Genomic DNA, 22,920 nt, shown 5'->3' with positions numbered 1-22,920 from the left:
TTCACAAATCAGGAAGAACCGAGTTATAGCCCCCTTTGCCGGCGAAGATACCTTTACTTAAAAAGGCCCCAAGTTTTGTCAAAAGCGGATGAATTTTTTCATTTAAAAAATTTGCCGGTCAAAATAGAGGCCACTGGATTCCTCCTGATTTTTTTTTTTTTTTTTGCTACCATAGACTAACCTGACTTGTCTTCTACAAGGTCTGAATTATTTAACAATTGTTTTCCTAAGGATTCAGGAATAACTGTGTTAATTTTGGTCGCAGATGTCTCTGCTTGAATTTTGGTTTTGCACAGGTTTTTTTTTCTTCCCCCAGTTGTAAGTGCGAGAACCTCTGTGTGTTTACTCCAAAGTAAATCCCGTTGCATTGAATGCTGATTCCTGAGTGCTTTTAAGACTTGTGAGCTCTGTGTGTGTGTACACAACCTATACCGTGTTTCCCCGAAAATAAGACCCTGTCTTATATTTTTTTGAGCCCCGAAATAAGCGCTTGGCCTTATTTTCGGGGATGTCTTATTATTTTGGGGCGCATGGAGCAAGACGGGGCTCCTCTTGCCGTCTTACCTGATTTCCAGCTCTGTCTCCCTAACCCTAACCAGAGGTAATGGCGGGGACTGGCTGTGCCTGCATTTAATAATAAATAATAATAATTTTATTTCTATACCGCCCTTCTCCCGAAGGACTCAAGGCGGTGTACAGCCTATTTAAAAACACAAGACAAAACATGGATTAAAAATTTAAAATAATTAAATAAATTTGGCTCAATTTAAAACCCCACAAATTTAAAATACCCCAATTTAAAATTATTATGTTGATAACCCAGCCTGGCGGAACAACAGGGTTTTCAGTGCACAGCGAAACACCCGGAGGTCGGAGATCTTACGTATTTCCGGGGGCAGTTCATTCCACAGGGCTGGGGCTCCCACAGAGATGTGGGGATGGGTTTATTTTCAGGGAGGGTTTATTTTCAGGTGAGGTCTTATTTTAGCACATACGCTCAAAAGCCCAATTGGGCTTATTATCAGGGGAAGCAGGATAGTTGTGGTTGCAGTCAACTTTAGTAACAGTTCAAAGATAGACTGCACCCCCAAAAACTACTTATGACCTGGTTTTGAAGTTACGACCACTGCAATACCCACTCTACCCCACCCCACCCGGGCAGGGGTGAAATCCAGCAGGTTCTGACAGGTTCTAGAGAACTGGTAGTGGAAATTTTGAGTAGTTCGGAGAACCGGCAAATGCCACCTCTGGCCCAGAGTTGGGTGGGAATGGAGATTTTGCAGTATCCTTCCCCCAGGAGTGGGGAGGGAATGGGGATTTTGCAGTATCCTTCGCCTGAAGCGCCAGAGCTGAGCTGCCGTGCCCACTGATATGGCTACGAAGCTACCTGTGGCACGCGTGCCGTAGGTTTGCCATCATGGATCTAGGAGGAAAACATCTTAAATTATCATGGGATTGCAGGGTGCTGCAAATAGCCATAATTGCACTCCAGTCGCCGAGTTTCCAAAATGCAGTCGGGTGACCGTTGGGATGTGTGTGTGTGTGATGTCATAACTTCAGAACAGTGTCGTAAGTAGCTTTTGGTGGAACCGTCATAACTGCAAACAGTCACTCATTGACAAGCCGTAAGTCAAGGACTTACCTGTATCAAAGCCCAGGAGACGACTGGAGCATTTTGGAGAAATTGTGAATGCTCCAACACTGGAAATTGTTAAGATGTTGGATAACCATTTGTCTGAAGTGGTGGAGGGTTTCCTACCTGAACAGGGGGTTGGACTAGAAGACCTCCAAGGTCCCTTCCAACTCTTGTTATTCTATTCTATTCTATATTCTATTCTATTCCTTGTTCCATTCCTTGTTCCATTCCTTACTCCATTTCATTATTCTATTCTATTCCTTATTCCATTTCCTATTCTATTCTATTCCTTATTCCATTTCATATTCTATTCTACTCTTCTATTCTATTCCATTCCTTATTCCATTTCATATTCTATTCTATTCCTTGTTCCATTCCTTATTTCATTCCATTTTCCATTCCTTATTCCATTTCATATTCTATTCTATTCTATTCTATTCTATTCTATTCTATTCTATTCCTTGTTCCATTCCTTATTTCATTCCATTTTCCATTCCTTATTCCACTTCCTATTCTATTCCATTCCATTCCTTATTCCATTTCATATTCTATTCTATTCTATTCTATTCTATTCTATTCTATTCTATTCTATTCTTATTCTATTCTATTCCATTCCTTATTCTATTCTATTCTATTCCTTATTCCATTCCTTATTCCATTTCATATTCTATTCTATTTCTATTCTATTTTCTATTCTAGAATAAAAGAAAAACAAAAAAATACAAAAAGTTGGGAGATCCAGAAAGACAAGACTCGTGAAAATAAACCAACAGCATCGACTTACCTTGTATTTAAAAGCTATTTATTGACATTTTTTAAAAAAAAAAAAATCCTAACCGTAACAAGACGAGAAAAATATAAAAGACGTATTGCTTTTCTGATCGCTTGTGCAGAGAGCAAAAGAGATGTCCCTCTAGAGTTGGGAAGTTAGGGCAAGCGGTCGGGGGGGTAGGATTGAAATGGGTTAATTCCAAGAGCGAAGAGTTAATTGCAGGACCGATTTCTTGATCTGGTAGCTTCAAAAATAAAAACAAAAAATATCCACTACAATAAGACAGTCTATTGACGTGGGCAGAGAACAGAGGTAAGTATCTTCACCATTGGAGAACTACAAGCCAGGATTCATAGTTGTCAGGGTTTGCCAACCTGAAGATGGGTGCACTTCAAGCCAGCCAACTTTGAGAGTTGAAGCCCATCCATCTTCAAGTGGTCAAATCTGAGAAGAATTGGCCTAGATCAGGGGTATCAAACTCGAGGCACGGGGAGCCAGGGGTGGCTTCTGCATATGCAAATTGTTCATGATGACACTCGGGTGGCTGGGCGGAGCTTCCCGCCGCCATTACTACCGGTTCGCAAGAACCGGACCGAACCGGGAGCAACCCACCACTGCCAGAGGGGGGGCAGATCCGGCCCACAGAGTGCTTAAATCTGGCCCTCGGGGCTCCCCTGGAACAGCAAAAGGCCGGCCCACAGTGCCTCAGCCTGGCCCAGGCCGACTGGGCGCTGATCTACAACCTGGTGGCGGCTGTGTGGCAGAGTGCTGCAGAAAGCCGCCGTCGCAGCCGAAAATGGAGTTTGCGCCCCTCCCGAGCTCCCATTTTCATTGGCAGAGGGCTAGCAAAACAAACTTATTTGCCGTCCGCTGCCTAAGGCTCTGGACAGCCTTGAGCCACCATCCAGGAGTTCTCCACGTGGCCTGAGAGGTACAGCGAAGGATGAGAGTTTTGTTGTGGCTCCATTACCTGAGCCTGTGTCATCGGCAGGAGAGGACTCCGAGAGTGAAGAAGAGGAGTTGGCAAGGCCTCCCTCTCCAGGACCCTCCTCTCTGGAAATGCCTTCGGTGTCCGCTGAAGGGCAAGAGATAGGGCCAGGGCCAAGCACGTCCACGCAGCCGTAGATGGACAGTGATGAGGGTAATGAGTCTTGGCTGGATCCACGCCAGCGTCGCAGAGATAAGCACGCGCAACAGAGGAAAAGGATTTTGCCAGCTGGTTTGCCCTTTAACTCTTGAACGTCTGTTGGTGTGTGTGCGTGTGGTTGGGGACAGAACAGGTTTGGCACTCTCCTTGGACTCTCCTTCCTTCACTGGAGACAGTGGATCCCCCCCAGCCAGTGGTGGAATTCAAATTATTTTATTACAGGTTCTTTGGGCGTGGTGTGGCTTGGTGGGCGTGGCAGGGGAAGGATACTGCAAAATCCACATTCCCTCCCCACTCCAGGGGAAGGATACTGCAAAATCCCCATTCCCTTCCCATTCCTGGGGGAAGGATACTGCAAAATCTCCATTCTCCCCCGACTCGGGCCAGCCAGAGGTGGCATTTGCTGGTTCTCCCAACTGCTCAAAATTTCTGCTACCGGTTCTCTAGAACCTGTCAGAACCTGCTGGATTTCACCCCTGGATTGTGGCCCCCGGCGGACAGCAAGCAGGGAAATGACCTCGGATGGTTGGGCTAAGCCACAGATTTTGGCAAAAACGCCAAATTCTTTTAGGAATTCAAAGTGTAAAACGTGATCGTGTTTCCTGCTGGAACCAATTTTCCCGTTTCTCAGACAAACATGTCCGCGGACAACTTTCAGCTACTAACACTGCTACCGGCAGCAGATTGTGAGAAGATTGGTGTGTGTGTGTTTTCCATCGGCTATTGAACGGTTTGAGGCATTTCGCTCCATGCTTTGGCCTTCTTCTTAGCCAGAGACAGCCACGGAGGTTCGGTGGAGCTGCAGGAGGCCACGGGAAGGATTGGTGGTAATCTGGTGTCCTTTTCCACCCGAGGACCTTCCTGGGGGAGGATTCTGGCACGTCCTTCTGAAAAAAAAAATGTGGGGCATCAAGAACGTCTGAAGGCTACGGACACCTAAGAAGAATCACATCGTTTTTGGGTTGTTTCCCAAGATGCTTTTTTTCCAAAAGGCAATTTTCCTTTTTTAATTTTTTTTTAAACGTTTTGCTTCCTCTCTTCCTTCCTCCTTTTCCTCCTTCTTTCCCATTTTCCTTTTTTCTGCTTCTTTTCTTCTCTATCTTCCTTCCTTCCTTCCTTCCTTCCTTCCTTCCTTCCTCCCTTCCTTATCTCTGTCTTTTCCTTCCATCCATCTCTCTGCCTTCCTTTCTTTCTTTCTTTGTCTTTCTTCCTTCCCTTCCTTATCTCTTTCTCTTCCTTCCTTCCTTCCTTCCTCTTTCTTTGTCCCTTCCTTCCTTCCTTCCTTCCTTCCTTCCTCTTTCTGTGTCCCTTCCTTCCTTCCTTCCTTCCTTCCTTCCTCTTTCTTTGTCCCTTCCTTCCTTCTTTCCCTTCCTGTGTGCAGCAGCTGCCAAAAAAGCCAACACAGTTCTAGGCTGCATAAACAGAGGGAGAGAATCAAAATCACGTGAAGTGTTAATACCACTTTATAAGGCCTTGCTAAGGCCACGCTTGGAATCCTGCATCCAGTTTTGGTCGCCACGATGTAAAAAAGATGTGGAGACTCTAGAAAGAGTGCAGAGAAGAGCAACCAAGAGGATTAGGGGACTGGAGGCTAAAACATATGAAGAACGGTTGCAGGAACTGGGCATGTCTAGTTTAATGAAAAGAAGGACTAGGGGAGACATGATAGCAGTCTTCCAATATCTCAGGGGTTGCCACAAAAAAGAAAGAGTCAAACTATTATCCAAAGCACCTAAAGGTAAAACAAGAAGCAATGGGTGGAAACTCATCAAGGAGAGAAGCAACTTAGAACTAAGGAGAAATTTCCTGACAGAACAATTAATCAGTGGAACAACTTGCCTCCAGAAGTTGTGAATGCTCCAACACTGGAAGTTTTAAAGAAGATGTTGGATAACCATTTGTCTGAAGTGGTGTAGGGTTTCCTGCTTGAGCAGGGGGTTGGACTAGAAGACCTCCAAGGGCCCTTCCAACTATTCTATTCTGTTATTACCTTTGGCAGCCAATGGCGCTGACTTCAACGGTACTTTACTCTCCAATAGACACACATTTTGGTTAGGGCCAGTTTTCTGTAGTTGTTGTAAAGTAAAAAAAGAAAGATACAATTTAATTTTTTTTAAAATTAGAAAACATTAAATTTTAAAAAGCTTTTTAAAAAAACATTACATTTAAAATTTAAAAGATTTTTCAGGAGGATATGGGAGAGTTTTCTGAAGGCTCGCACCAACGGGATAGATAGATCCACCCTTTATGTGAGGCAGCTTGCAATATAAGTAATCCTCAACTTACGACCACAACTGACTCGACATTTCCATAGCTGAGCAAGACAGAGTTTTGTCCTATTTTACGACCTTTCTTGCTTCAGTGCTTCAGTGAATGACCGCAACTGTTAAATTAGTAACCCGGTTGTTAAGTGAAGCTGGTTTTCCCCATTGACTTTCCTTGTCAGACGGTCGCAAAAGGGGGATCACTGCAACTGTCATAAATACGAGTCAGTTGCCAAGTGTCTGAATTTGATCACGTGACCATGGGGAGGCTGCAATGGTCGGTCATAAGTTGCTTATGGTCACTAAATGAACATTTATTTATTTATTTATTAGTTCAATTTATATGCCGCCCTTCTCCGAAGACTCAGGGCGACTTACAATGCACTTATAGCAATAGCCTTCATTCTTTTGTATATACCTGCTTATTAGGGCTTTTGGCCCCCCCATAAGCGGAGTTTCTACAAAGTCAGCTTATTGCCCCCACAATCCGGGTCCTCAATTTACCCACCTCGGAAGGATGGAAGGCTGAGTCAACCTTGAGCCTGGTGAGATTTGAACTCGCACTAATTGCAGGCAGCTGGCAGCCAAGTGCTACGTAACAGCACGTAGTCCTCTGCACCACCAAGGCTCTTAGAACAATTCTAAGTGGAGGACTCCATTATTTCCGTGGCATTCCACACGCCGACAGATTCACATGGCGTTACTCCAAAATATCTGTCTGTATTTCTACCGTACCTTTTCCAGGTGAGATGCACTTATAACCTTGGCATCCTCTTTTCCCGTTTTGGCTGTCGCGTCCTCTCTCTTTTTCTGTCCCTTGGCCGCCCCGTCGTCCTGGAATCCTTGCTGCTTCTGTTTCACCACCGAGACCCAAGTCGGCTGAACGGAGGCACTTCCCGAAATCACTCCAGGGGTTTGTTCTAGAAGAGAAAGGGATGGAAAACACAGCTCCACGTTTCAGGATTTGCCTTCTCAGCTGGGACCTACCGTGTTTCCCTGAAAATAAGACCCTGTCTTATAATTTTTTTTTGCCAACAAAAAAGGCACCAGGTCTTATTTTCAAGGGATGTCATCCACTGACTCACCTCATTTGCGTGCATCACCCCTACTCTCCTTTTCGCTGACAGAGGCCTTCAGGAACTTCTTCTGCGGCAGGCAAGGCTTTCCTGAAGGTCTCTGCAGCTGATAACAGAGCTCTGGATCGATCCGGAGCTCTGTTACCGGCTGCAGAGGCCTTCAGGAAAGCTGCAGAAGAAATGGGTCGGCAAGGCAGATGTCGGGATGTGTGCGAGGCCTGGCTGCAACTGTCTGAAGGTAAGTAATTGGGCAGCTCCATCACCCCCCATCCCCATCCTAGCTTAATTTTTACCCGTGGACCCTGGAGTAGGCGGGGTCTTAATTAGGGCTTATTTTGGGTGCACGTGTAAAAATCAAGCTAGGACTTACTTTCGGGGTAGGTCATATTTTCGGGGAAACACGGTACCTGTGCTCTACTCTTAAGACTGCCTCTTCACCTTCTAGTAAGCGTCAACTTGCAAAGCTTTCAAGTTGCCATACGCAGGAGGGGAGGAGAACTATCGGGGAGAACTATCGGAGATCACTGAGGACTAGGAACATAGGCTTTCCAAGCAGAGAGAAGACCTGCAGGAATGCAAAGCCAGGTACCGGCACCTGGAGGCTCAGCGGGCTGAGATGGTCAGCCAGTTCCAGGCCATGATACAGTCCTACTGGAACAAGGTCCTCCAGCTCTTCACCACCAGTGGTGCTTCCTTCCAGCCTTTGCCCAAAGCCCCATACCAGGAGGCCGAAGCAGACCCCTGAAGTTGGAATTTCTGCCCCCCTCCAACCTGCACAAAAAGACCCTGAAGAGGGGAGACTCTCTGCAGCAACACAAACGTTCATTGCATGTATCCAGCCCAGGGGCCGTAGTTTGAGGACCCTTGATTTAGTGCAATATTAAAAATGCAAATCATTTTTCTTCGGACCTCCACAATTTTCTTGCAGACCACCAGTGGTCCACGGACCACCAGTTGGTGACCGCTGGACTAGAGGCCTCCAAGGTCAACTCTGTTATTCTATTAAAATTGTGGAGAGATTGATTCTCCTGATGTAGGAGAAGGAGAAGCAGAGCCTGGGGATGGAGTCAAGAGAGGAAGCAGCCTGGAGTCATTACGTTCCCACAATTGGTCCAAATTCAACCCCTCTTGACTTCTGTTGACGCTTAACTAGCACCAACTTAATGCTGACCATTAGCTGACTAGATTCTTGTGTATAAGGTAAAGGTTCCCCTCGCACATATGTGCTAGTCGTTCCCGACTCTAGGGGGCGGTGCTCATCTCCATTTCAAAGCCGAAGAGCCAGCACTGTCCAAAGATGTCTCCGTGGTCATGTGGCCGGCATGACTCAATGCCAAAGGCGCACGGAACGCTGTTACCTTCCCACCAAAGGTGGTCCCTATTTTTCTACTTGCATTTTTTACCTGCTTTCAAACTGCTAGGTTGGCAGAAGCTGGAACAAGTCACGGGAGCTCACCCCATTATGCGGCACTAGGGATTCGAACTGCTGAACTGCCGACCTTTCGATCGACAAGCTCAGCGTCTTAGCCAGTGAGCCACCGTGTCCCTGGGTGACTCTTAACTAGCACCAGCTTAACGCTGACCATTAGCTGACTAGATTCTTGTATATATGAGCAATAAATCACCTTAACTGGAAATTCGTGCCTGAGACCTTCTGCAAAATAGAGACCTCGTTGTATGCTCTACTACAACACCCATCAATTTCCCACTGTACAGCAACTACACTAACTAGAGAAGATTCCCCTTCACCCAAAGGGAAAGGAAGGGAAGGAAAAACACAATCAGATTTGCACGCTTCGGTTACTACAGCCGTTATAATGAAAGTTGCATAGCTTAGCAATGACCTCTATGGCATCATTTGCTTAGCTTGGTCTACCTTGTTGGCCAACGTCCTCCCATCTCAATAAGAGAAATACCTGAAGGTTTGCTTGCTGGTGGCTTGGTGCCTCCTTCTCCAGCTTTGGTCTTCTGCAGATTTTTCTCTTGGATGCCGGAGTTTGCAACCAAACCCTTAACACTGGTGGTAAGGTTTTGAAGGTTGGTTCCAGAATTTGGTGCCTTGATTTCGGTTTTGACAGAGGACGGTGAAGGAACTGCCAATGGCACCACCTTGGGGGTGTCCCAGTGATGTTCTGTTTGGTACTTTAGCAAAGAAGAAGTTCTCCTTAGTTTCACTCCAAAGGGACTTTCAGAGTTTTGGACTTCCTCACCGGAAGAATTCAAGGGGACCCCCATGTTTCTATTAGCCTTGTCAGATCTTTCAGGAGTGTTTAATATGTGTGAGGCTGCATCTAGTGGAGAAGTTCCTTCAAACAATTCTGGTTTTACGGGAGATGTTGGAGAATTTTGAGGGCAGGAATTGTCGACCGAGCTTGAACCTCCTGAGAGAGACCTCTGCCAGGCTGGAGCGATGGTGAATCTCACGGGCTTTGCAGAAGGTGGCTTTGTCTGGGTCTTGACCATCTCCGTAGCTTTGCTTTCTTCCTCGGTGATGACGTTTCCCAGCTGAGCTCCAGAAGCGCTGACAGGAGGGCGAGTTTTGGAAGCCACCTCGGTAGATCCCACAGTGGATGGTCTTCCAGAAGAAAGACTACCCAACTCTTGAACGGTGCTGTCCGCAGGTAGGAGGCACGGTTTCTTACCAGCTGCATTCAGAAGCACAGGTCTATCGGGATCAACCTCCAACAATGTGCCCTGCAAAGAATCCGTCGGCTTCCCAGGGCCTTGAGAAGGCTGAAGTTCCATATCTGAAGGCCCTCTTCCATTTTTATCGACAGCATGCCTGTTCTTGTGCGTTAAGTCCTTTGGTGCATCTGAGGAGACCTTCAGAGCAGACAAAGAAAGCTGTGGAACACCCAACACGGGATCTGCTTCCAGAGAAGGAGAATTGTCTCCACAGATAGCTCTATCACATGCTCTCTGTCGGTTCCTGGCAGGTTTAGAAACATTTGCTCGGGCATCTGTTCGTTGCGAGCGAGCTATTTGGTTATCTTCTGCTCCAAGTTCTTTCTCTACTTTACTCTTTGGCAAAGCAGAAGGTGATGCACTATGGAGTCCAATGGCTTTGGTCTTCAAGTGGAAAGATTCGGAGTTCTCTGTGACTTCTGGACCACTCTGTGCTTTTTGATCACAAGTTCCTTTCTTCTCCTCATTGTCCATATTCTCTCTTTCTCCATCTTTGATGAGAGAGGATGGTACATTTGGAGAGGGCTTGGTGGAGCTCAATTGGAGCTGAGTCTCCAGCAAGTTCTGGGTGTCTGATATCAAGACAGACGTTCCATCTTCCCAGAGGCCAGTGGTGCAAGAAGAAGGCAAAGCTTCAGAGGTTCTGGTCCCAGGTGATGCAGGGTCAGTCCCATCTTCACTGACATTCACCACAGGGTGGCTCAACAAGCCTAGATAAGAAAAATGAAGAGAAGAGAAGGTAAGGGTTTCCAAAAATGACAAAGTTTCATCTCATTTATCTTGACCATGCCATGTGGGGGAATTCATTGGGAAAAATAATTAATTAGCAGTAGAGGGAAATCAGGCTGCCACAATGGCTGGACACCCTCAAAGCTGATACCAGAGCATGGAACGACTCAAAGAAGCAGTGCAAGATCAGAAGATGTGAAGAGACAAGGCCCATGGAATTGCCAAGAGTCAGACACAACTGAATGGATAACAGCATCAGCATCATCACTACCATCATCTTCAACATCATCATCATCTCAATCATCATCACCATCATCATCTTCATCAACATCATCATCATCTCAATCATCATCACCATCATCACCATCATCGTCATCATCACCATCTTCATCATCATCATCACAATCATCACCATCATCTGCTTGGGAGGGGGTTGGAATAAACCAGCTACCAGGTCCCTTCCAACTCTGTTAATCTGTAGCTGTACCTCCCTCATTCCATCATCATCTTCATCAACATCTTCGTCAACATCATCAACATCATCATCAACATCATCATCATATCGTCTTCATCATCAACCTCATTGGTTTCCAGCAGTGGTGAAATCCAGCAGGTTCTGACAGGTTCTGGAGAACCGGTAGCGGAAATTTTGAGCAGTTCGGAGAACCGGCAAATACCACCTCTGGCTGGCCCCAGAGTGGGGTGGGAATGGAGATTTTGCAATATCCTTCCCCCAGGAATGGGGAGAGAATGGAGATTTTGCAGTATCCTTCCCCTGGAGTGGGGTGGGAATGGGGATTTTCCAGTATCCTTCCCCTGCCATGCCCACCAAGCCACACCTACCAGGCCACACCACACCCACCAAGCCACGCCTACAGAACCGGTAGTAAAAAAATTTGGATTTCACCACTGGTTTCCAGCCTTCAAATCTCAATACAAGGAAGTTCTCGGTTGCCTCCAGAAATATGTACCATATACTGGTTGTAGGAGATGACCAACCTGAGCACGAGGGTGGGGTCAAACGCATCATTACTCTGGAGTCCCTACGGCCCCAGAAGAGGCTTAAGTCCGGTCCGCTCCCCTCCCACCCTTGAACTCCATTGACTCTTATCTGGGGCCAATTCTCATGGAACTCAATCCTGGCTCCTGATTTCCTGCACTGACACAGTTGGCCTTACCTTCCCATGCTTTCCTCTGGCCAGTGGCTTCTTCAAGGATTTTGGAGGGGCTTCTTTTATCCTCATCAGGCACCAGAAGTTGCTGCTTCTCCAACATCTGCTCCACCTGGAGTGACAGAGATGGCCTGCTTAGTGACCGGTACAACTTAACCCACCATAATTCCAAGCTCAATGATGATCATAAGTTGAAGGCTACCTGTATGCAGAGTTGCCTTGCAGAGAGATGGGCAGCAAACACATTTAATAAATGAATAAATTAAATTAAATAGAGCCCAAAATTTATGCTGCGAAGCGAGACAGTTGTTAAGTGAGTGAGACGGTTGTTAAAGGGAATCTGGCTTCCCCGTTGACTTTGCTCATTAGAAAGTCGCAAAAGGAGATCACGTTACCCCGGGACACTGCAACCGCCATAAATCTGAGTTGGTTGCCAAAGGTCTGAATTTGATCACAAGACTGCGGGGATGCTACAACGGTCGTAAGTGTGAAAACTGGTCATAAGTCACTTTTTTCGGTGCTCTTGTAACTATAAACTGTCACTAAATGAATTGTTGTAGGTTGAGGTCTACCTGTAACTATCTATCTAACTCTCTGTGGTTTACAGTTTTTTTTATTAGCTTATAATTTAAAATATGAAAAGGCAAAAGCAAATAGGAAGAAACCAACGGGAGGGATAAATGGAAGAGAGAAGCATAGAAAAGAAGGGAAAAAAGGCGTAGACTTCCAACTCTCTCTGTTGCAGTAGAATAAGGCATTATACATCCAACCTCAACTTTTTACTTTTCCATCATAGTATAAACTAGCCATATCTAGAACAATAAATCTATCCAATCAGTAAAACCCAAAATCAAAGTTTCATTTTTTTCCCCCGCCCCAAGCAGAAAGTCCAGAAGCGGTTTCCAAGGAGAAACAAAACTAATTGTGTTTTTTTTTCCCCTTTGATCAAAACAGACCATTTAACCATCTCTGCTAACTCCATCAACTTTTGCAGGCATTCTTTAAACATTTAAAGATAAATCAGCGAAATGTTGGAAATGCCATCAGACACCGGGGTCGTATGTGGTGGACATGCGTAAAAGCCCAAAAATATTGGACAAAAATATGTACATAGTTGGAGGAGAATGATATATCAGCATATCGATCTGAAGCTTGAATTATTTGTGTTGGGGATTTTACCAGAAACTTACAGTAAGGAAAATGTATATTTGATAATTCATGTCATAACTGCAGCGAGGATTGTATTTGCACAAAATTGGAAAAATGAAGAGATCCCTATGGATGAGAATGTGATTAGGAAAATATTAGAATGTGCAGAAATGAATAGGTTAACACTTGAAATTAAAATTGATTATTATAACACACGGGAATTATTTGATCAATGGTTAGAGAATAAATATGAAAAGTGGAAAAAAAGCAGAAGAGTGAAATAGAGAAAATGTTTTAATGAAGTTAAATAAGTTTAAGAAGAGGACTGTTTTAGTATTAACTATGGTATAAATTACTATTAGTATTAAGTGAAGAATAGATAAAAAAAATAAATATAGCTGTAAATTGTAATTGTTATTGTATAGAATATTTGCACAAGATATTTGTACCCAGACAACATACTGTTTAATGGAAAATGATGTCTGAATCAAAATAAAATTAAAAAATTGTGGGGGGGAAAAAACTTTTGCAGCAATTCGTCCATGGTGGAGATCTAAACGTCCTTCCATTTTTGGGCATAAAGTAATCTCATTACTTTACTAACTAACTAACTAACTCACTCACTCTCTCTCTCTCTCTCTCTCCCTCTCTCTTCCCCCCCCCCTATCTTTTTCCAAAGGACCTTGTCCTAACAGCTACTCACAAGAGAATGGTGAGTCTTCTTTGCGAACCCTTTCTGCTTCCGTGGGTTCATCGCAATCCTGTGCCTGGCCGCTGAGGTGTCCAGACAGGCCAGAGGAGAAGCCGGAGTGTTGAAATCAACCGGAATCCTCTGTCCATGGGGCGAGACGGGACTCCCTGGAGGAACTGAGTAGTGATGCTTAGAAGGAGACCCCGAAACGACCTACAGAAGAAGGCATGACAATGTGCTTCAGCTGCTGTCTACATTCTACATACCATACTTTTAAACTTTTAATAATAATAATAATAATACCGGTATTTACCTGACTGATATTTACCTGATTGTCTTCGCCGTCTGTCTCATCTGAACTCAAAGAGCTGCAGAGCTGAATAGGGCTGGAAGGCTGCATATAGAAGAGAGAGGCGGAAATTAAGGCAAAAAAAAATGCAGGATCAAAATGGTATATATATTCTGTTTCTCTTAAAGGAATGAGATTCCATAAATCCTTTCCAGGAACTAGCAGTGACTCTGAGAGGGATCTTGGAGTCTTAGTGGACAACCAGCTAAATATGAGCCAGCAGTGTGTGGCGGCAGCCAAAAAAACCAATGCAATCCTAAATTGCATTAACAGAGGGATGCAATCAAGATCAAGGGAGGTACTAATACCACTCTACCACTTTACCACTCTAAAGCCTTAGTAAGACCACACCTAGAGTACTGCATCCAGTTTTGGTCACCACACTATAAAAAAGATGTTGAGACTCTAGAAAAAGTGCAGAGAAGAGCAACCAGGATGATGAGGGGACAGGAGGCTAAAACATACGATGAACAGTTGCAGGAACTGGGCACGGCTAGTCTAGTGAAGAGAAGGACCAGGGGAGACAGGATAGCAGTCTTCCAATATTTGAGGGGCTGCCACAGAGAGGAGGAAGGGGGTCAAGCTATTTTCCCAAGGCACCCGAAGGTCAGACAAGGAATAATGGATGGAAACTGATTAAGGAGAGATTCAACCTGGAAATAAGGAGAAATTTTCTGACGGTGAGAACAATCAACGGATGGAACAGAAGTTGCCTTCGGAAGTGGTGGGAGCTTCATCACTGGAAGCTTTCAAGAAGAGACTGGACTGCCATCAGTCAGAAATGGTGAAGGCTCTCCTGCTTGGGTGGACTGGATGACCTTCAATGTCCCTTCCAACTCTATTACTTCTATTATTCCAACTCTGTTAATCTGTAAACTGTGCTGAGCCCCATAATCTTGGATAGCTCTTAAAACTAATGTGTTCTACAGTGGAAAATCCATAAGATCAATTATCAATAGAGAACTGAACCCTGGAGTATAGTATTTCTCAACCTTGGCAGCTTGGAGATAGGTGGGCGTCAACTCCCAGAATTCCCTAGCCAGCTGGGTTGCCAAGGCTGCCAAGGTTGAAAAACACAGATGCAGAGTAAGATCTGGCTATGTTCCATCTGATGATTCCCGTTGAGGTTGACGCTGGTATCTACTGCCTCTTAGTGGGCAATACCACTAAAGATGCTGCATAGGATAGACACTGAAAAAGATAAGATTATTTCAGGAGAGGGTGAGAAAAGGAGGGTTAGAAGACTTCCCCACCATCCATGATCCTGGATAAAGAGGCATTCACTAGGATAACTGTGGTGCTTGACTCTTCAGCTATCCTTTTGACAAGCCATAACTAGCTGATGTCTATGGACATTCTCAGTCATCCAGGTCATGATTGTCCCAAAGGTGCTTTTTCAAGAGGCAAACTTGAAGAATAACAAGTTATTCAGACCACACTTGGAATCCTGCATCCAAGTTTTGGTCCCCACAATGTAAAAAAAGATGTTGAGACTCTATAAAGAGTGCAGAGAAGAGCAACAAAGAGGATTAGGGGACTGGAGGCTAAAACATATCAAGAACGGTTGCTGGAATTGGGTATGTCTAGTTTGATGAAAAGAAGGACTAGGAGAAACATGATGGCAGTCTTCTGATATCTCAGGGGCTGCCACAAAGAAGAGGGAGTCAAGCTATTCTCCAAAGCCCCTGAGGGCAGGACAAGAAGCAATGGGTGGAAACTAATCAAGGAGAGAAGCAACTTAGAACTAAGGAGAAATTTCCTGACAGTGAGAACAATTAACCAGTGGAACAACTTGCCTCCAGAAGTTGTAAATGCTCCAACACTGGAAGTTTTTAAGAAGAGATTGAACAACCATTTGTCTGAAATGGTGTAGGGTTTTCTTCCTGAACAGGGGGTTGGACTAGAAGACCTCCAAGGTCCCTTCCAACTCTGTTATTCTATTCTATTCTATTCTATTCTATTCTATTCTATTCTATTCTATTCTATTCTATTCTAGTCTAGTCTAGTCTAGTCTAGTCTAGTCTAGTCTAGTCTAGTCTAGTCTAGTCTAGTCTAGTCTATTTTCTGACAGTGAATACAATCAACCGATGGAACAGAAGTTCCTTCAGAAGTTGTGGGAGCTTCATCACTGGAGGCTTTCAAGAAGAGACTGGACTGCCATTTGTCAGAAATGGTGTAGGGTCTCCTGCTTTGGTGGGGGGGGTTGGACTAGATGACCTACAAGGTCCCTTCCAACTCTGTTAATCAGTATCTGTATATTTTCCACAATTGGAAGTGAGGACATATCTCTAAATGACCACGAATTCTGTGCCTGGATTTTTTTTTGCCAAGAACGGTGAATATTGCTGTAACAGAACCTTAAATCCAAATAATCGGTGCTCCTAAACGAAACTCGATAGATGTGGCTTTATAGATCAACCCAGAGAGACAATATAGGATGAAATTAATTCTGTTGGGAGATATGAATGTATTTGCTTTGAGTTGTGAACTGCACAAAATTTATTACCGACAGTTCTCGAGTTACAACCGCAATGGATCCCTCAATTATGGTCCTAAGTCATATCGGTCAAAAAAACTGATCGGTCACACGACAAAACCTCATTTTACTTTTCTTTTTTTGTGGGGGGGTCATTAAGCAAACACCGCAGTCACTAACTGAACCAATGATTCATTATGGGTTTCTCAGAAAACGGGATATAAACTGGCAGTTTTGGGCAAATCCGTAATGAAATTCAGTCACGTCACAGCAGGATGCGGCAAACAAAAATAAATACCGCCATATTGTAGAGGATTTGGAGTGCGATCACATGACTCCCCAGGGGGAACCATTTAAATTTCAAACCTGGATCACGTGTCCCCTTTTTCAGGTAGGTCATAACTTTGAATGGTCACTAAACGACAGCTGTAATTTGAGGACTACTTGTATTCAAGCAGGGTTGTTCTCTATGACCTCTCGGCTAAGAAATTTCACCAGGCCCTTACCTGAGTTATAGAAGATGCCAGAACATCATGGATGGTGGAAATGTCTAGAAGGCTACTGGGCAAACCATCATCTTCTGAAACAGCGTTTAGATCATCCATCCTTTCGCCGGAGCTAATTACAAGCGGAGACTCGAGGCAGAAATTTTGCTGCAACAGAAAATGTAGAAGGTGGAGATTATCTTTTTAAAAAATGACAACAAAAGAAGAGGATTTTTTTAAAAAATAACCACAACCTTGTTTCTATTGTTTATGGATGACTTGGGCTGAAGGAGTCAAATGTCAAGATATTTGAAGATTGCCAGTTTTGGGAGAATATTATTCCTAGAAATACAGCTTCCTTAGCCAGAACAGTTTGGCTTTTTATTATAATAGCCTTGTTGTTGAAAATTAGCGGTTTAGGAATTGAAACATTTTAGATATTAGATTAACAGAGTTGGAAGGGACCTTGAAGGTCATCTTGTCCAACTCATGTAGTTTGGGCTTGTCCTTCAGCTAGGGCTAAATTCAAGAATTTTATATAGGTAATCCTCGACTTACGACCTCAATTGAGCCCAAAATTACTGCTGCTAAGTGAGACATTTATTAAGTAGTTTTGTCCCATTTTATGACCTTTCTTGTCACCGTTGTTAAGAGAATCCCTGCAGTTGTTAAGTTACTCATATGGTCGTTAAGTGAATTTGGCTTCCCCATTGACTTTGCTTGTTAGAAGGTCACCTGGGGTCACTGTAACGGTCATAAATATGAGTCAGTTGCCAAGCATCTGAATTTTGATTATGCGACCGCAGGAAAGTTGCAATGGTTTTCAATGTGAAAAGCAGTCATATGTTATTTTTTTTTCAGCGCTGACCAACTTTAGACGGTCACTAAATGAATTGTTGCAAGTCAAGAACCGCCTGTACGGCTTCCTTAGTCAGTTTGGCCTCTTATTACAATCACCTTGTGGTTGGAAACAGTGGTTCCAAAATTGAAACATTGAACTCATATAGTTTGGGCTTGTCCTACAGCCAGAGCTAAGGCTGAAATTCAAGAATTGGGTAAGTTTAGAGCCGTCACTGCTTTTTATGGACACATACGCTCGTGCGAGTTTTTGAGGCTTATGTTTAGGCCCAAATGGTTTCCTGCACAAGCAGGATTAAGATTCCCAAAAGTCCCTCTCACCTCAAAATTTTTCACCTTCCCAGGGAAATTCTCCTGCAAGGATGCATCCCCAACCACATCATGTAACGCTTCGGAAGGAAATTCATCGTCCTGCAGTAAAGCTTGGTTTCCCGTACTTCCATTGAACCTGAAAGTTGAAATAAATCTATTTAAGCTTTTCAAAGGTTGCCACCGCGTGAAAGGAGAAAGCAAATGTTAAGATTCTAATTTTTTAACGGTTGTTAAGTGAATCTCGCTTTCCCCATGCATGTCGGAAGTGTTGTGGCCCACCAGCAGTCAGCAGACTGGCAGCAGATTCGGACAGTGAGGAGGTTGGGGAGGAACATGGGCCAGTCCCGGAGTCTGGGGAAGGCTCTGATGAGGGCTCTGCGTCGGAGGCAGAGAGGAGACCAGGGCCGGATGCCAGTTGTCAGCTGCCTTCGGAGTCAGACATCAGTGAGGCAGAGGAACAGCTGGAGCCTGTTCCCAGGGTGCGCATGCGCAGAGTTGCCAGACGAAGGGAACAGCTAAAGAACAAGGGTCGACTCAGGAGTAAAGCCACAGGTGGATGATGACTGGCCCCTCCCAGAGGGAATAAAAGAGGAGCGAAAGAGGAGTGGAGTTTGCAGGAGACAATTAGTTCGCTTAATTGGTTCGTGACTCCTTGCCAAGTTTTGAAGATATCAGCCTGTCAGCTCTCCAAGCCAGATAAGGTCTGCGACTGTAAGTTCACCCTTGAAAGACTTCGCTTGATGTGAATGTGAAGAATTCACAGTAACTTAATAAAGAGGGGTTTTCCATAAGTCACTTTTTCCACGAAGCGCGCACATGAAGAGAACCGGTAGTAAAGCGGTAGTAAACCCACCACTGACATTACCCTCCCACCAAGCCACGCTCACAGAACCGGTAGTAACAAATTTTACATTTCACCACTGGGCTAGAGGCTGTTTGAGGTGTCTCTCTGTGTATGTGTGTTTGTGTGTGTTTGCTCTGGGGCTTGCCAGAAATGTGGGAGAGTCTGGGGAAACATTTGGAGCAATAAAGGGGCGGTTTGAACTGCCACCTGCCTGTGTTACCTCTGTGGGGTTCCCACAGGTCATCACAGATTCCCTGAACAACTAAGGCAAGGCAGGTCGTAAAATGAGGCAAAACTCACCGAACCGTCTCGCTTAGGAGCAGAAATGCGGGTCTCTTTTTGTTGTCGTTAAGTCGAGGCCTACCTGTGCGATGCAAGGCACTGCAATACAATACGCGCACACAGATGCGCCAACACACATGCAACCGTTTTAAGCCAACCCCGCACATACCGCTAATTAGCCCCATCTGGATGGGTTTTTCAGGAAAGGGGCAGTCAGTCTGACTTCCTCTCGTTTTTTTCGCTTTCTGCCAGTGAAACCATTGCCTCCCGAGGGAAAACGTTGCGCCACTCAAAAAACCGTCGGGAGGCACGCTTGCAAAAGGGAAAGAGGAAATTCTCCGAATTCCAAGCCAGCTGTGAGATTTGTTTGTGCGCCCGACACGAGCGACAAGAGCTTCCTCGCTGGGGGGGGTGGGGGGAACGGGACACACAAAGACGAGGAGGAACAACTCACTCGGTTTCCCCAGGCGAATGGAGCAAGATGGAGTCCAGAGGAGGAGAGCCGCCATCGCTGTTGTCCTGGCTCGGCTTTCGCTTCGTCTCTTCCGGGGAGGACGGGAGATCTTTGCTCTTCTTTTTCTTGGCGAAGAAGTCCTTGAAGGTCTGGAATTTGGATTTTTTCTTCCCTGTGCAAAAAATAAAAACAAATCAGCTTAGACTGGTTTAATAGCCATAGCCCTTAGACTTATATACCACTTTACAGTGCTTTCCAGCCCTCTCTAAGTGGTTTACAGAGTCAGCATATTTGCCCCCAACAATTTGGGTCCTCATTTTACCCACCTCGGAAGGATGGAAGGCTGAGCCAACCTTGTGTTGGTAAGAATCGAACTCTTGGCACTGAGCAGAGTCAGCCTGCAATGCCGCATTGTAACAACTGTGTCACTACAACTTCCTTCCTTCCTTCCTTCCTTCCTTCCTTCCTTCCTTCCTTCCCTTCCCTTCCTCCCGTCCTTCCTTCCTTCCTCCCTCCCTCCCATCCTTCCTTCCTCCCGTCCTTCCTTCCTTCCTTCCAGTCCTTTCTTCTTTCCCTTCCTTCCCTTCCTCCCTCCCTCCCTCCCTTCCTTCCCTTCCCTTCCTTCCTTCCTCTCTCTCTCTCTCTCCCTCCCTCCTTCCTTCATTCCTTCTTCCCTCCCTTCCTCCTTTGCAAGCAATAAAACTTATATACTGTTTCGCAGTGCTTTACATCCCTCTCTAAGCAGAGAGGGTTTACAGAGTCAGCATCTTGCCCCCAACAATCTGGGTCCTCATTTTATGGACTTCGGAAGTTTAGAAGGTTGAGTTAATCTTGAGCCTGGTGAGATTCGAACTGCTAAACTGCTGGCAATCAGGAGTCAGCAAGATTAGCCTGCAGTACTGCATTCTAACCCACTGTGCCACCACGGCTCAGCTACAGCTGAGAATCTAACCTTCTTGGTATGCCAAGACCTGTGACTTTCCACCTTTTATTACATTTTGGATTGCTGGATTGCATTTCAGAGCTCCATGGAAAATTAACCTCGAAAGGGTCCCAGGTGCTCTCTTAGCTTGGTTGATTTTTTTTTTTAAATTTGATTTATATGCCGCCCTTCTTCCGAGACTCAGGGCGGCTTACAATGTGCTCAGCAATAGCCTTCATACTATTGTACATTTTATACAAAGTCAGCTTATTGCCCCCACAAACTGGGTCCTCAATTTACCTACCTTAGAAAGGATGGAAGGCTGAGTCAACCTTGAGCCTTGGCGACATTCGAACCTGCAGTAATTGCAGGCAGCTGGTCTTAATAACCAGCTTAATAACAGGGTGCCTTAGACCACTGTACTACCAAGGCTCTTTCTTGCAGACATTTCATTACCAAACTAGGGAATGTCATCAGTGCTAGAAGGGAAGGGGTTGTGGTGGTGTAAGAGGAGGAGGAAGAGGAAGAGGGGGGAAGGGGAAGAAAAAGGAGGAATGGAGGGAGAAGGGGAAGGAAAAGGAGGAGGGGAAGGGGAAAGAAAAAGAGGAGGAGGAGGGGGGAAGAGGGGGAAGAGGGGGAGGAGGAAGAGTGAGAAAAAGTTGAAGACAACTGTGGGGTCCTTGGTGCTCTCTGATCTTGGTTGCTTCCTTGCAGACATTTCATTACCACACTAGGCAACCTCATCAGTGCTACTAAGGAACGGAGCTGGCTTTCACTTGGAAATTGAACTGCCAATATTCTCCTTGATCAAAATCAACCTGGCGTTTCTGGGCTGCGGGGGAGCTGCGTGTCTGCCACACACAGAGGGAAAGCTTGCAACCCCTTTGAGCTCATGTGCCAAAGACCAGCCAGCTTTCGTGCGTGAGGCGGGGCCGATGCCTGTGGCTTGCACAGACATCATGAGAGGGGCAGAGGCTAGCCGTGAAGGGACTGTGGCCCATTCTTCGGCTCAACCAGAGGCCGTTCTCGCAGCTGGGGGGGACTCCTTTGAAACAAAGACAGACAAAGCATCCTTTAAGTGGATCTTTCGTCTCCAGCTTTCTGCAAATCAGATTTTTTTTTAATCCCTCACACACACACACACACACACACACACACACACACACACACCCTTGCCCAAACACTCCGGTGCCAGGGGAGTAGGGTGCGAACAAGACTGTGACACCACCATTCGCTGCAGACGGCCGTCCCCTCGGAGACACAAACGACGCAGACAAGAAGAATGACTACCTGTTTTTCCCTCGGCTGTGTTGGAGATGACGCCGGGGGTGGGTGGAGGGGGGGCAATGGAGACAATTAACACAACTTGGGTGGGTGGCACCCAGAGCAGCCTTTAAGTACTTGACTAAATTGGACCATTTTCTGCATTATGCTTATGCAACGAAGACAAATTCCTTGTGTGTCCAATCACCCTTGGCCAATAAAGAATTCTGTTCTATTCTATGCTATTCTATTTCTTCTACTCTACTCTACTCCTTCTTTAAGGGACACGGTGGCTCAGTGGCTAAGAGGTCCCTTTCAACTATTCTATTCTATTCTATTCTATTCTATTCTATTCTATTCTATTCTATTCCATTCCATTCCATTCCATTCCATTCCATTCCATTCCATTTATTTCAGTCTCTATTCTATTCTATTCTATTCTATTCTATTCTATTCTATTCTATTCCATTCCATTCCATTCCATTCCATTCCATTTTTTACTTTTTTAGTCCTATTCTATTCTATTCTATTCTATTCCATTCCATTTATTCCAGTCTCTATTCTATTCTATTCTATTCTATTCTATTCTATTCTGTTCTATTCTATTCCATTCCATTCCATTCCATTTATTCCAGTCTCTATTCTATTCTATTCTATTCTATTCTATTCTATTCTATTCTATTCTATTCTATTCTATTCTATTCCATTCCATTTATTCCAGTCTCTATTCTATTCTATTCTATTCTATTCCATTCCATTCCATTCCATTCCATTCCATTCCATTCCATTTTTTACTTTTTTAGTCTATTCTATTCTATTCTATTCTATTCTATTCTATTCTATTCTATTCTATTCTATTCTATTCTATTCTATTCCATTCCATTTATTCCAGTCTCTACTCTATTCTATTCTATTCTATTCTATTCTATTCTATTCTATTCTATTCTATTCTATTCTACTCTACTCTACTCTACTCTATTCTATTCTATTCCATTCCATTTATTCCAGTCTCTATTCTATTCTATTCTATTCTATTCTATTCTATTCTATTCTATTCTATTCTATTCTATTCTATTCCATTTATTCCAGTCTCTACTCTACTCTATTCTATTCTATTCTATTCTATTCTACTCTATTCTATTCTATTTTCTATTCTATTCTATTCTATTTTCTATTTTCTATCTTCTATTTTATTTTCATTCTATTCTATTCTATTTTCTATTTATTTTCTATTTTCTATTCTAATTTGCAAAGTCAAAGTATCACCTTGCGAAGTCAAGGATCAGGGGTGAAATGTTGTCCTTCGTGTTAGGTTGAATGATGATCTCATTGATCATCTTCCACCTATAATGTT

At 44.5% G+C, this 22,920-nt stretch overlaps 1 protein-coding gene across 7 annotated transcripts in view; it reads right to left on the bottom strand.

Annotated features, from left to right (window-relative positions):
* Positions 1–2,421: 2,421 nt before the first annotated feature.
* Positions 2,422–22,920, bottom strand: part of KIAA1210 (KIAA1210 ortholog) — a 36,286-nt gene continuing 15,787 nt past the window's right edge. For 2 of the 7 annotated variants that reach the window (XM_087877687.1, XM_087877691.1), the window contains exons 3-12: positions 19,382–19,553; positions 17,811–17,937; positions 16,653–16,799; positions 13,635–13,715; positions 13,334–13,534; positions 11,488–11,593; positions 8,812–10,290; positions 6,555–6,739; positions 5,546–5,621; positions 2,422–4,442 (exon numbers count right to left, since the gene is read on the bottom strand). In XM_087877687.1, coding sequence (XP_087733813.1) covers positions 4,276–4,442; positions 5,546–5,621; positions 6,555–6,739; positions 8,812–10,290; positions 11,488–11,593; positions 13,334–13,534; positions 13,635–13,715; positions 16,653–16,799; positions 17,811–17,937; positions 19,382–19,553 — 2,741 coding nt within the window. In that variant the 3' untranslated portion in view covers positions 2,422–4,275. The remainder of the gene's footprint in view (positions 4,443–5,545; positions 5,622–6,554; positions 6,740–8,811; positions 10,291–11,487; positions 11,594–13,333; positions 13,535–13,634; positions 13,716–16,652; positions 16,800–17,810; positions 17,938–19,381; positions 19,554–22,920) is intronic. The other 5 variants (XM_087877690.1, XM_087877693.1, XM_087877689.1 and 2 more) reach the window with 3 other exon arrangements.

Source organism: Pantherophis guttatus, chromosome 12 (assembly GCF_059756535.1).
Source record: "Pantherophis guttatus breed Tessera chromosome 12, ASM5975653v1, whole genome shotgun sequence".
Classification (NCBI taxonomy): Eukaryota; Metazoa; Chordata; class Lepidosauria; order Squamata; family Colubridae; genus Pantherophis; species Pantherophis guttatus.
The sequence above is the reverse complement of the archived record's forward strand: the minus strand, read 5'-3'. Positions and strand labels throughout refer to the sequence as shown.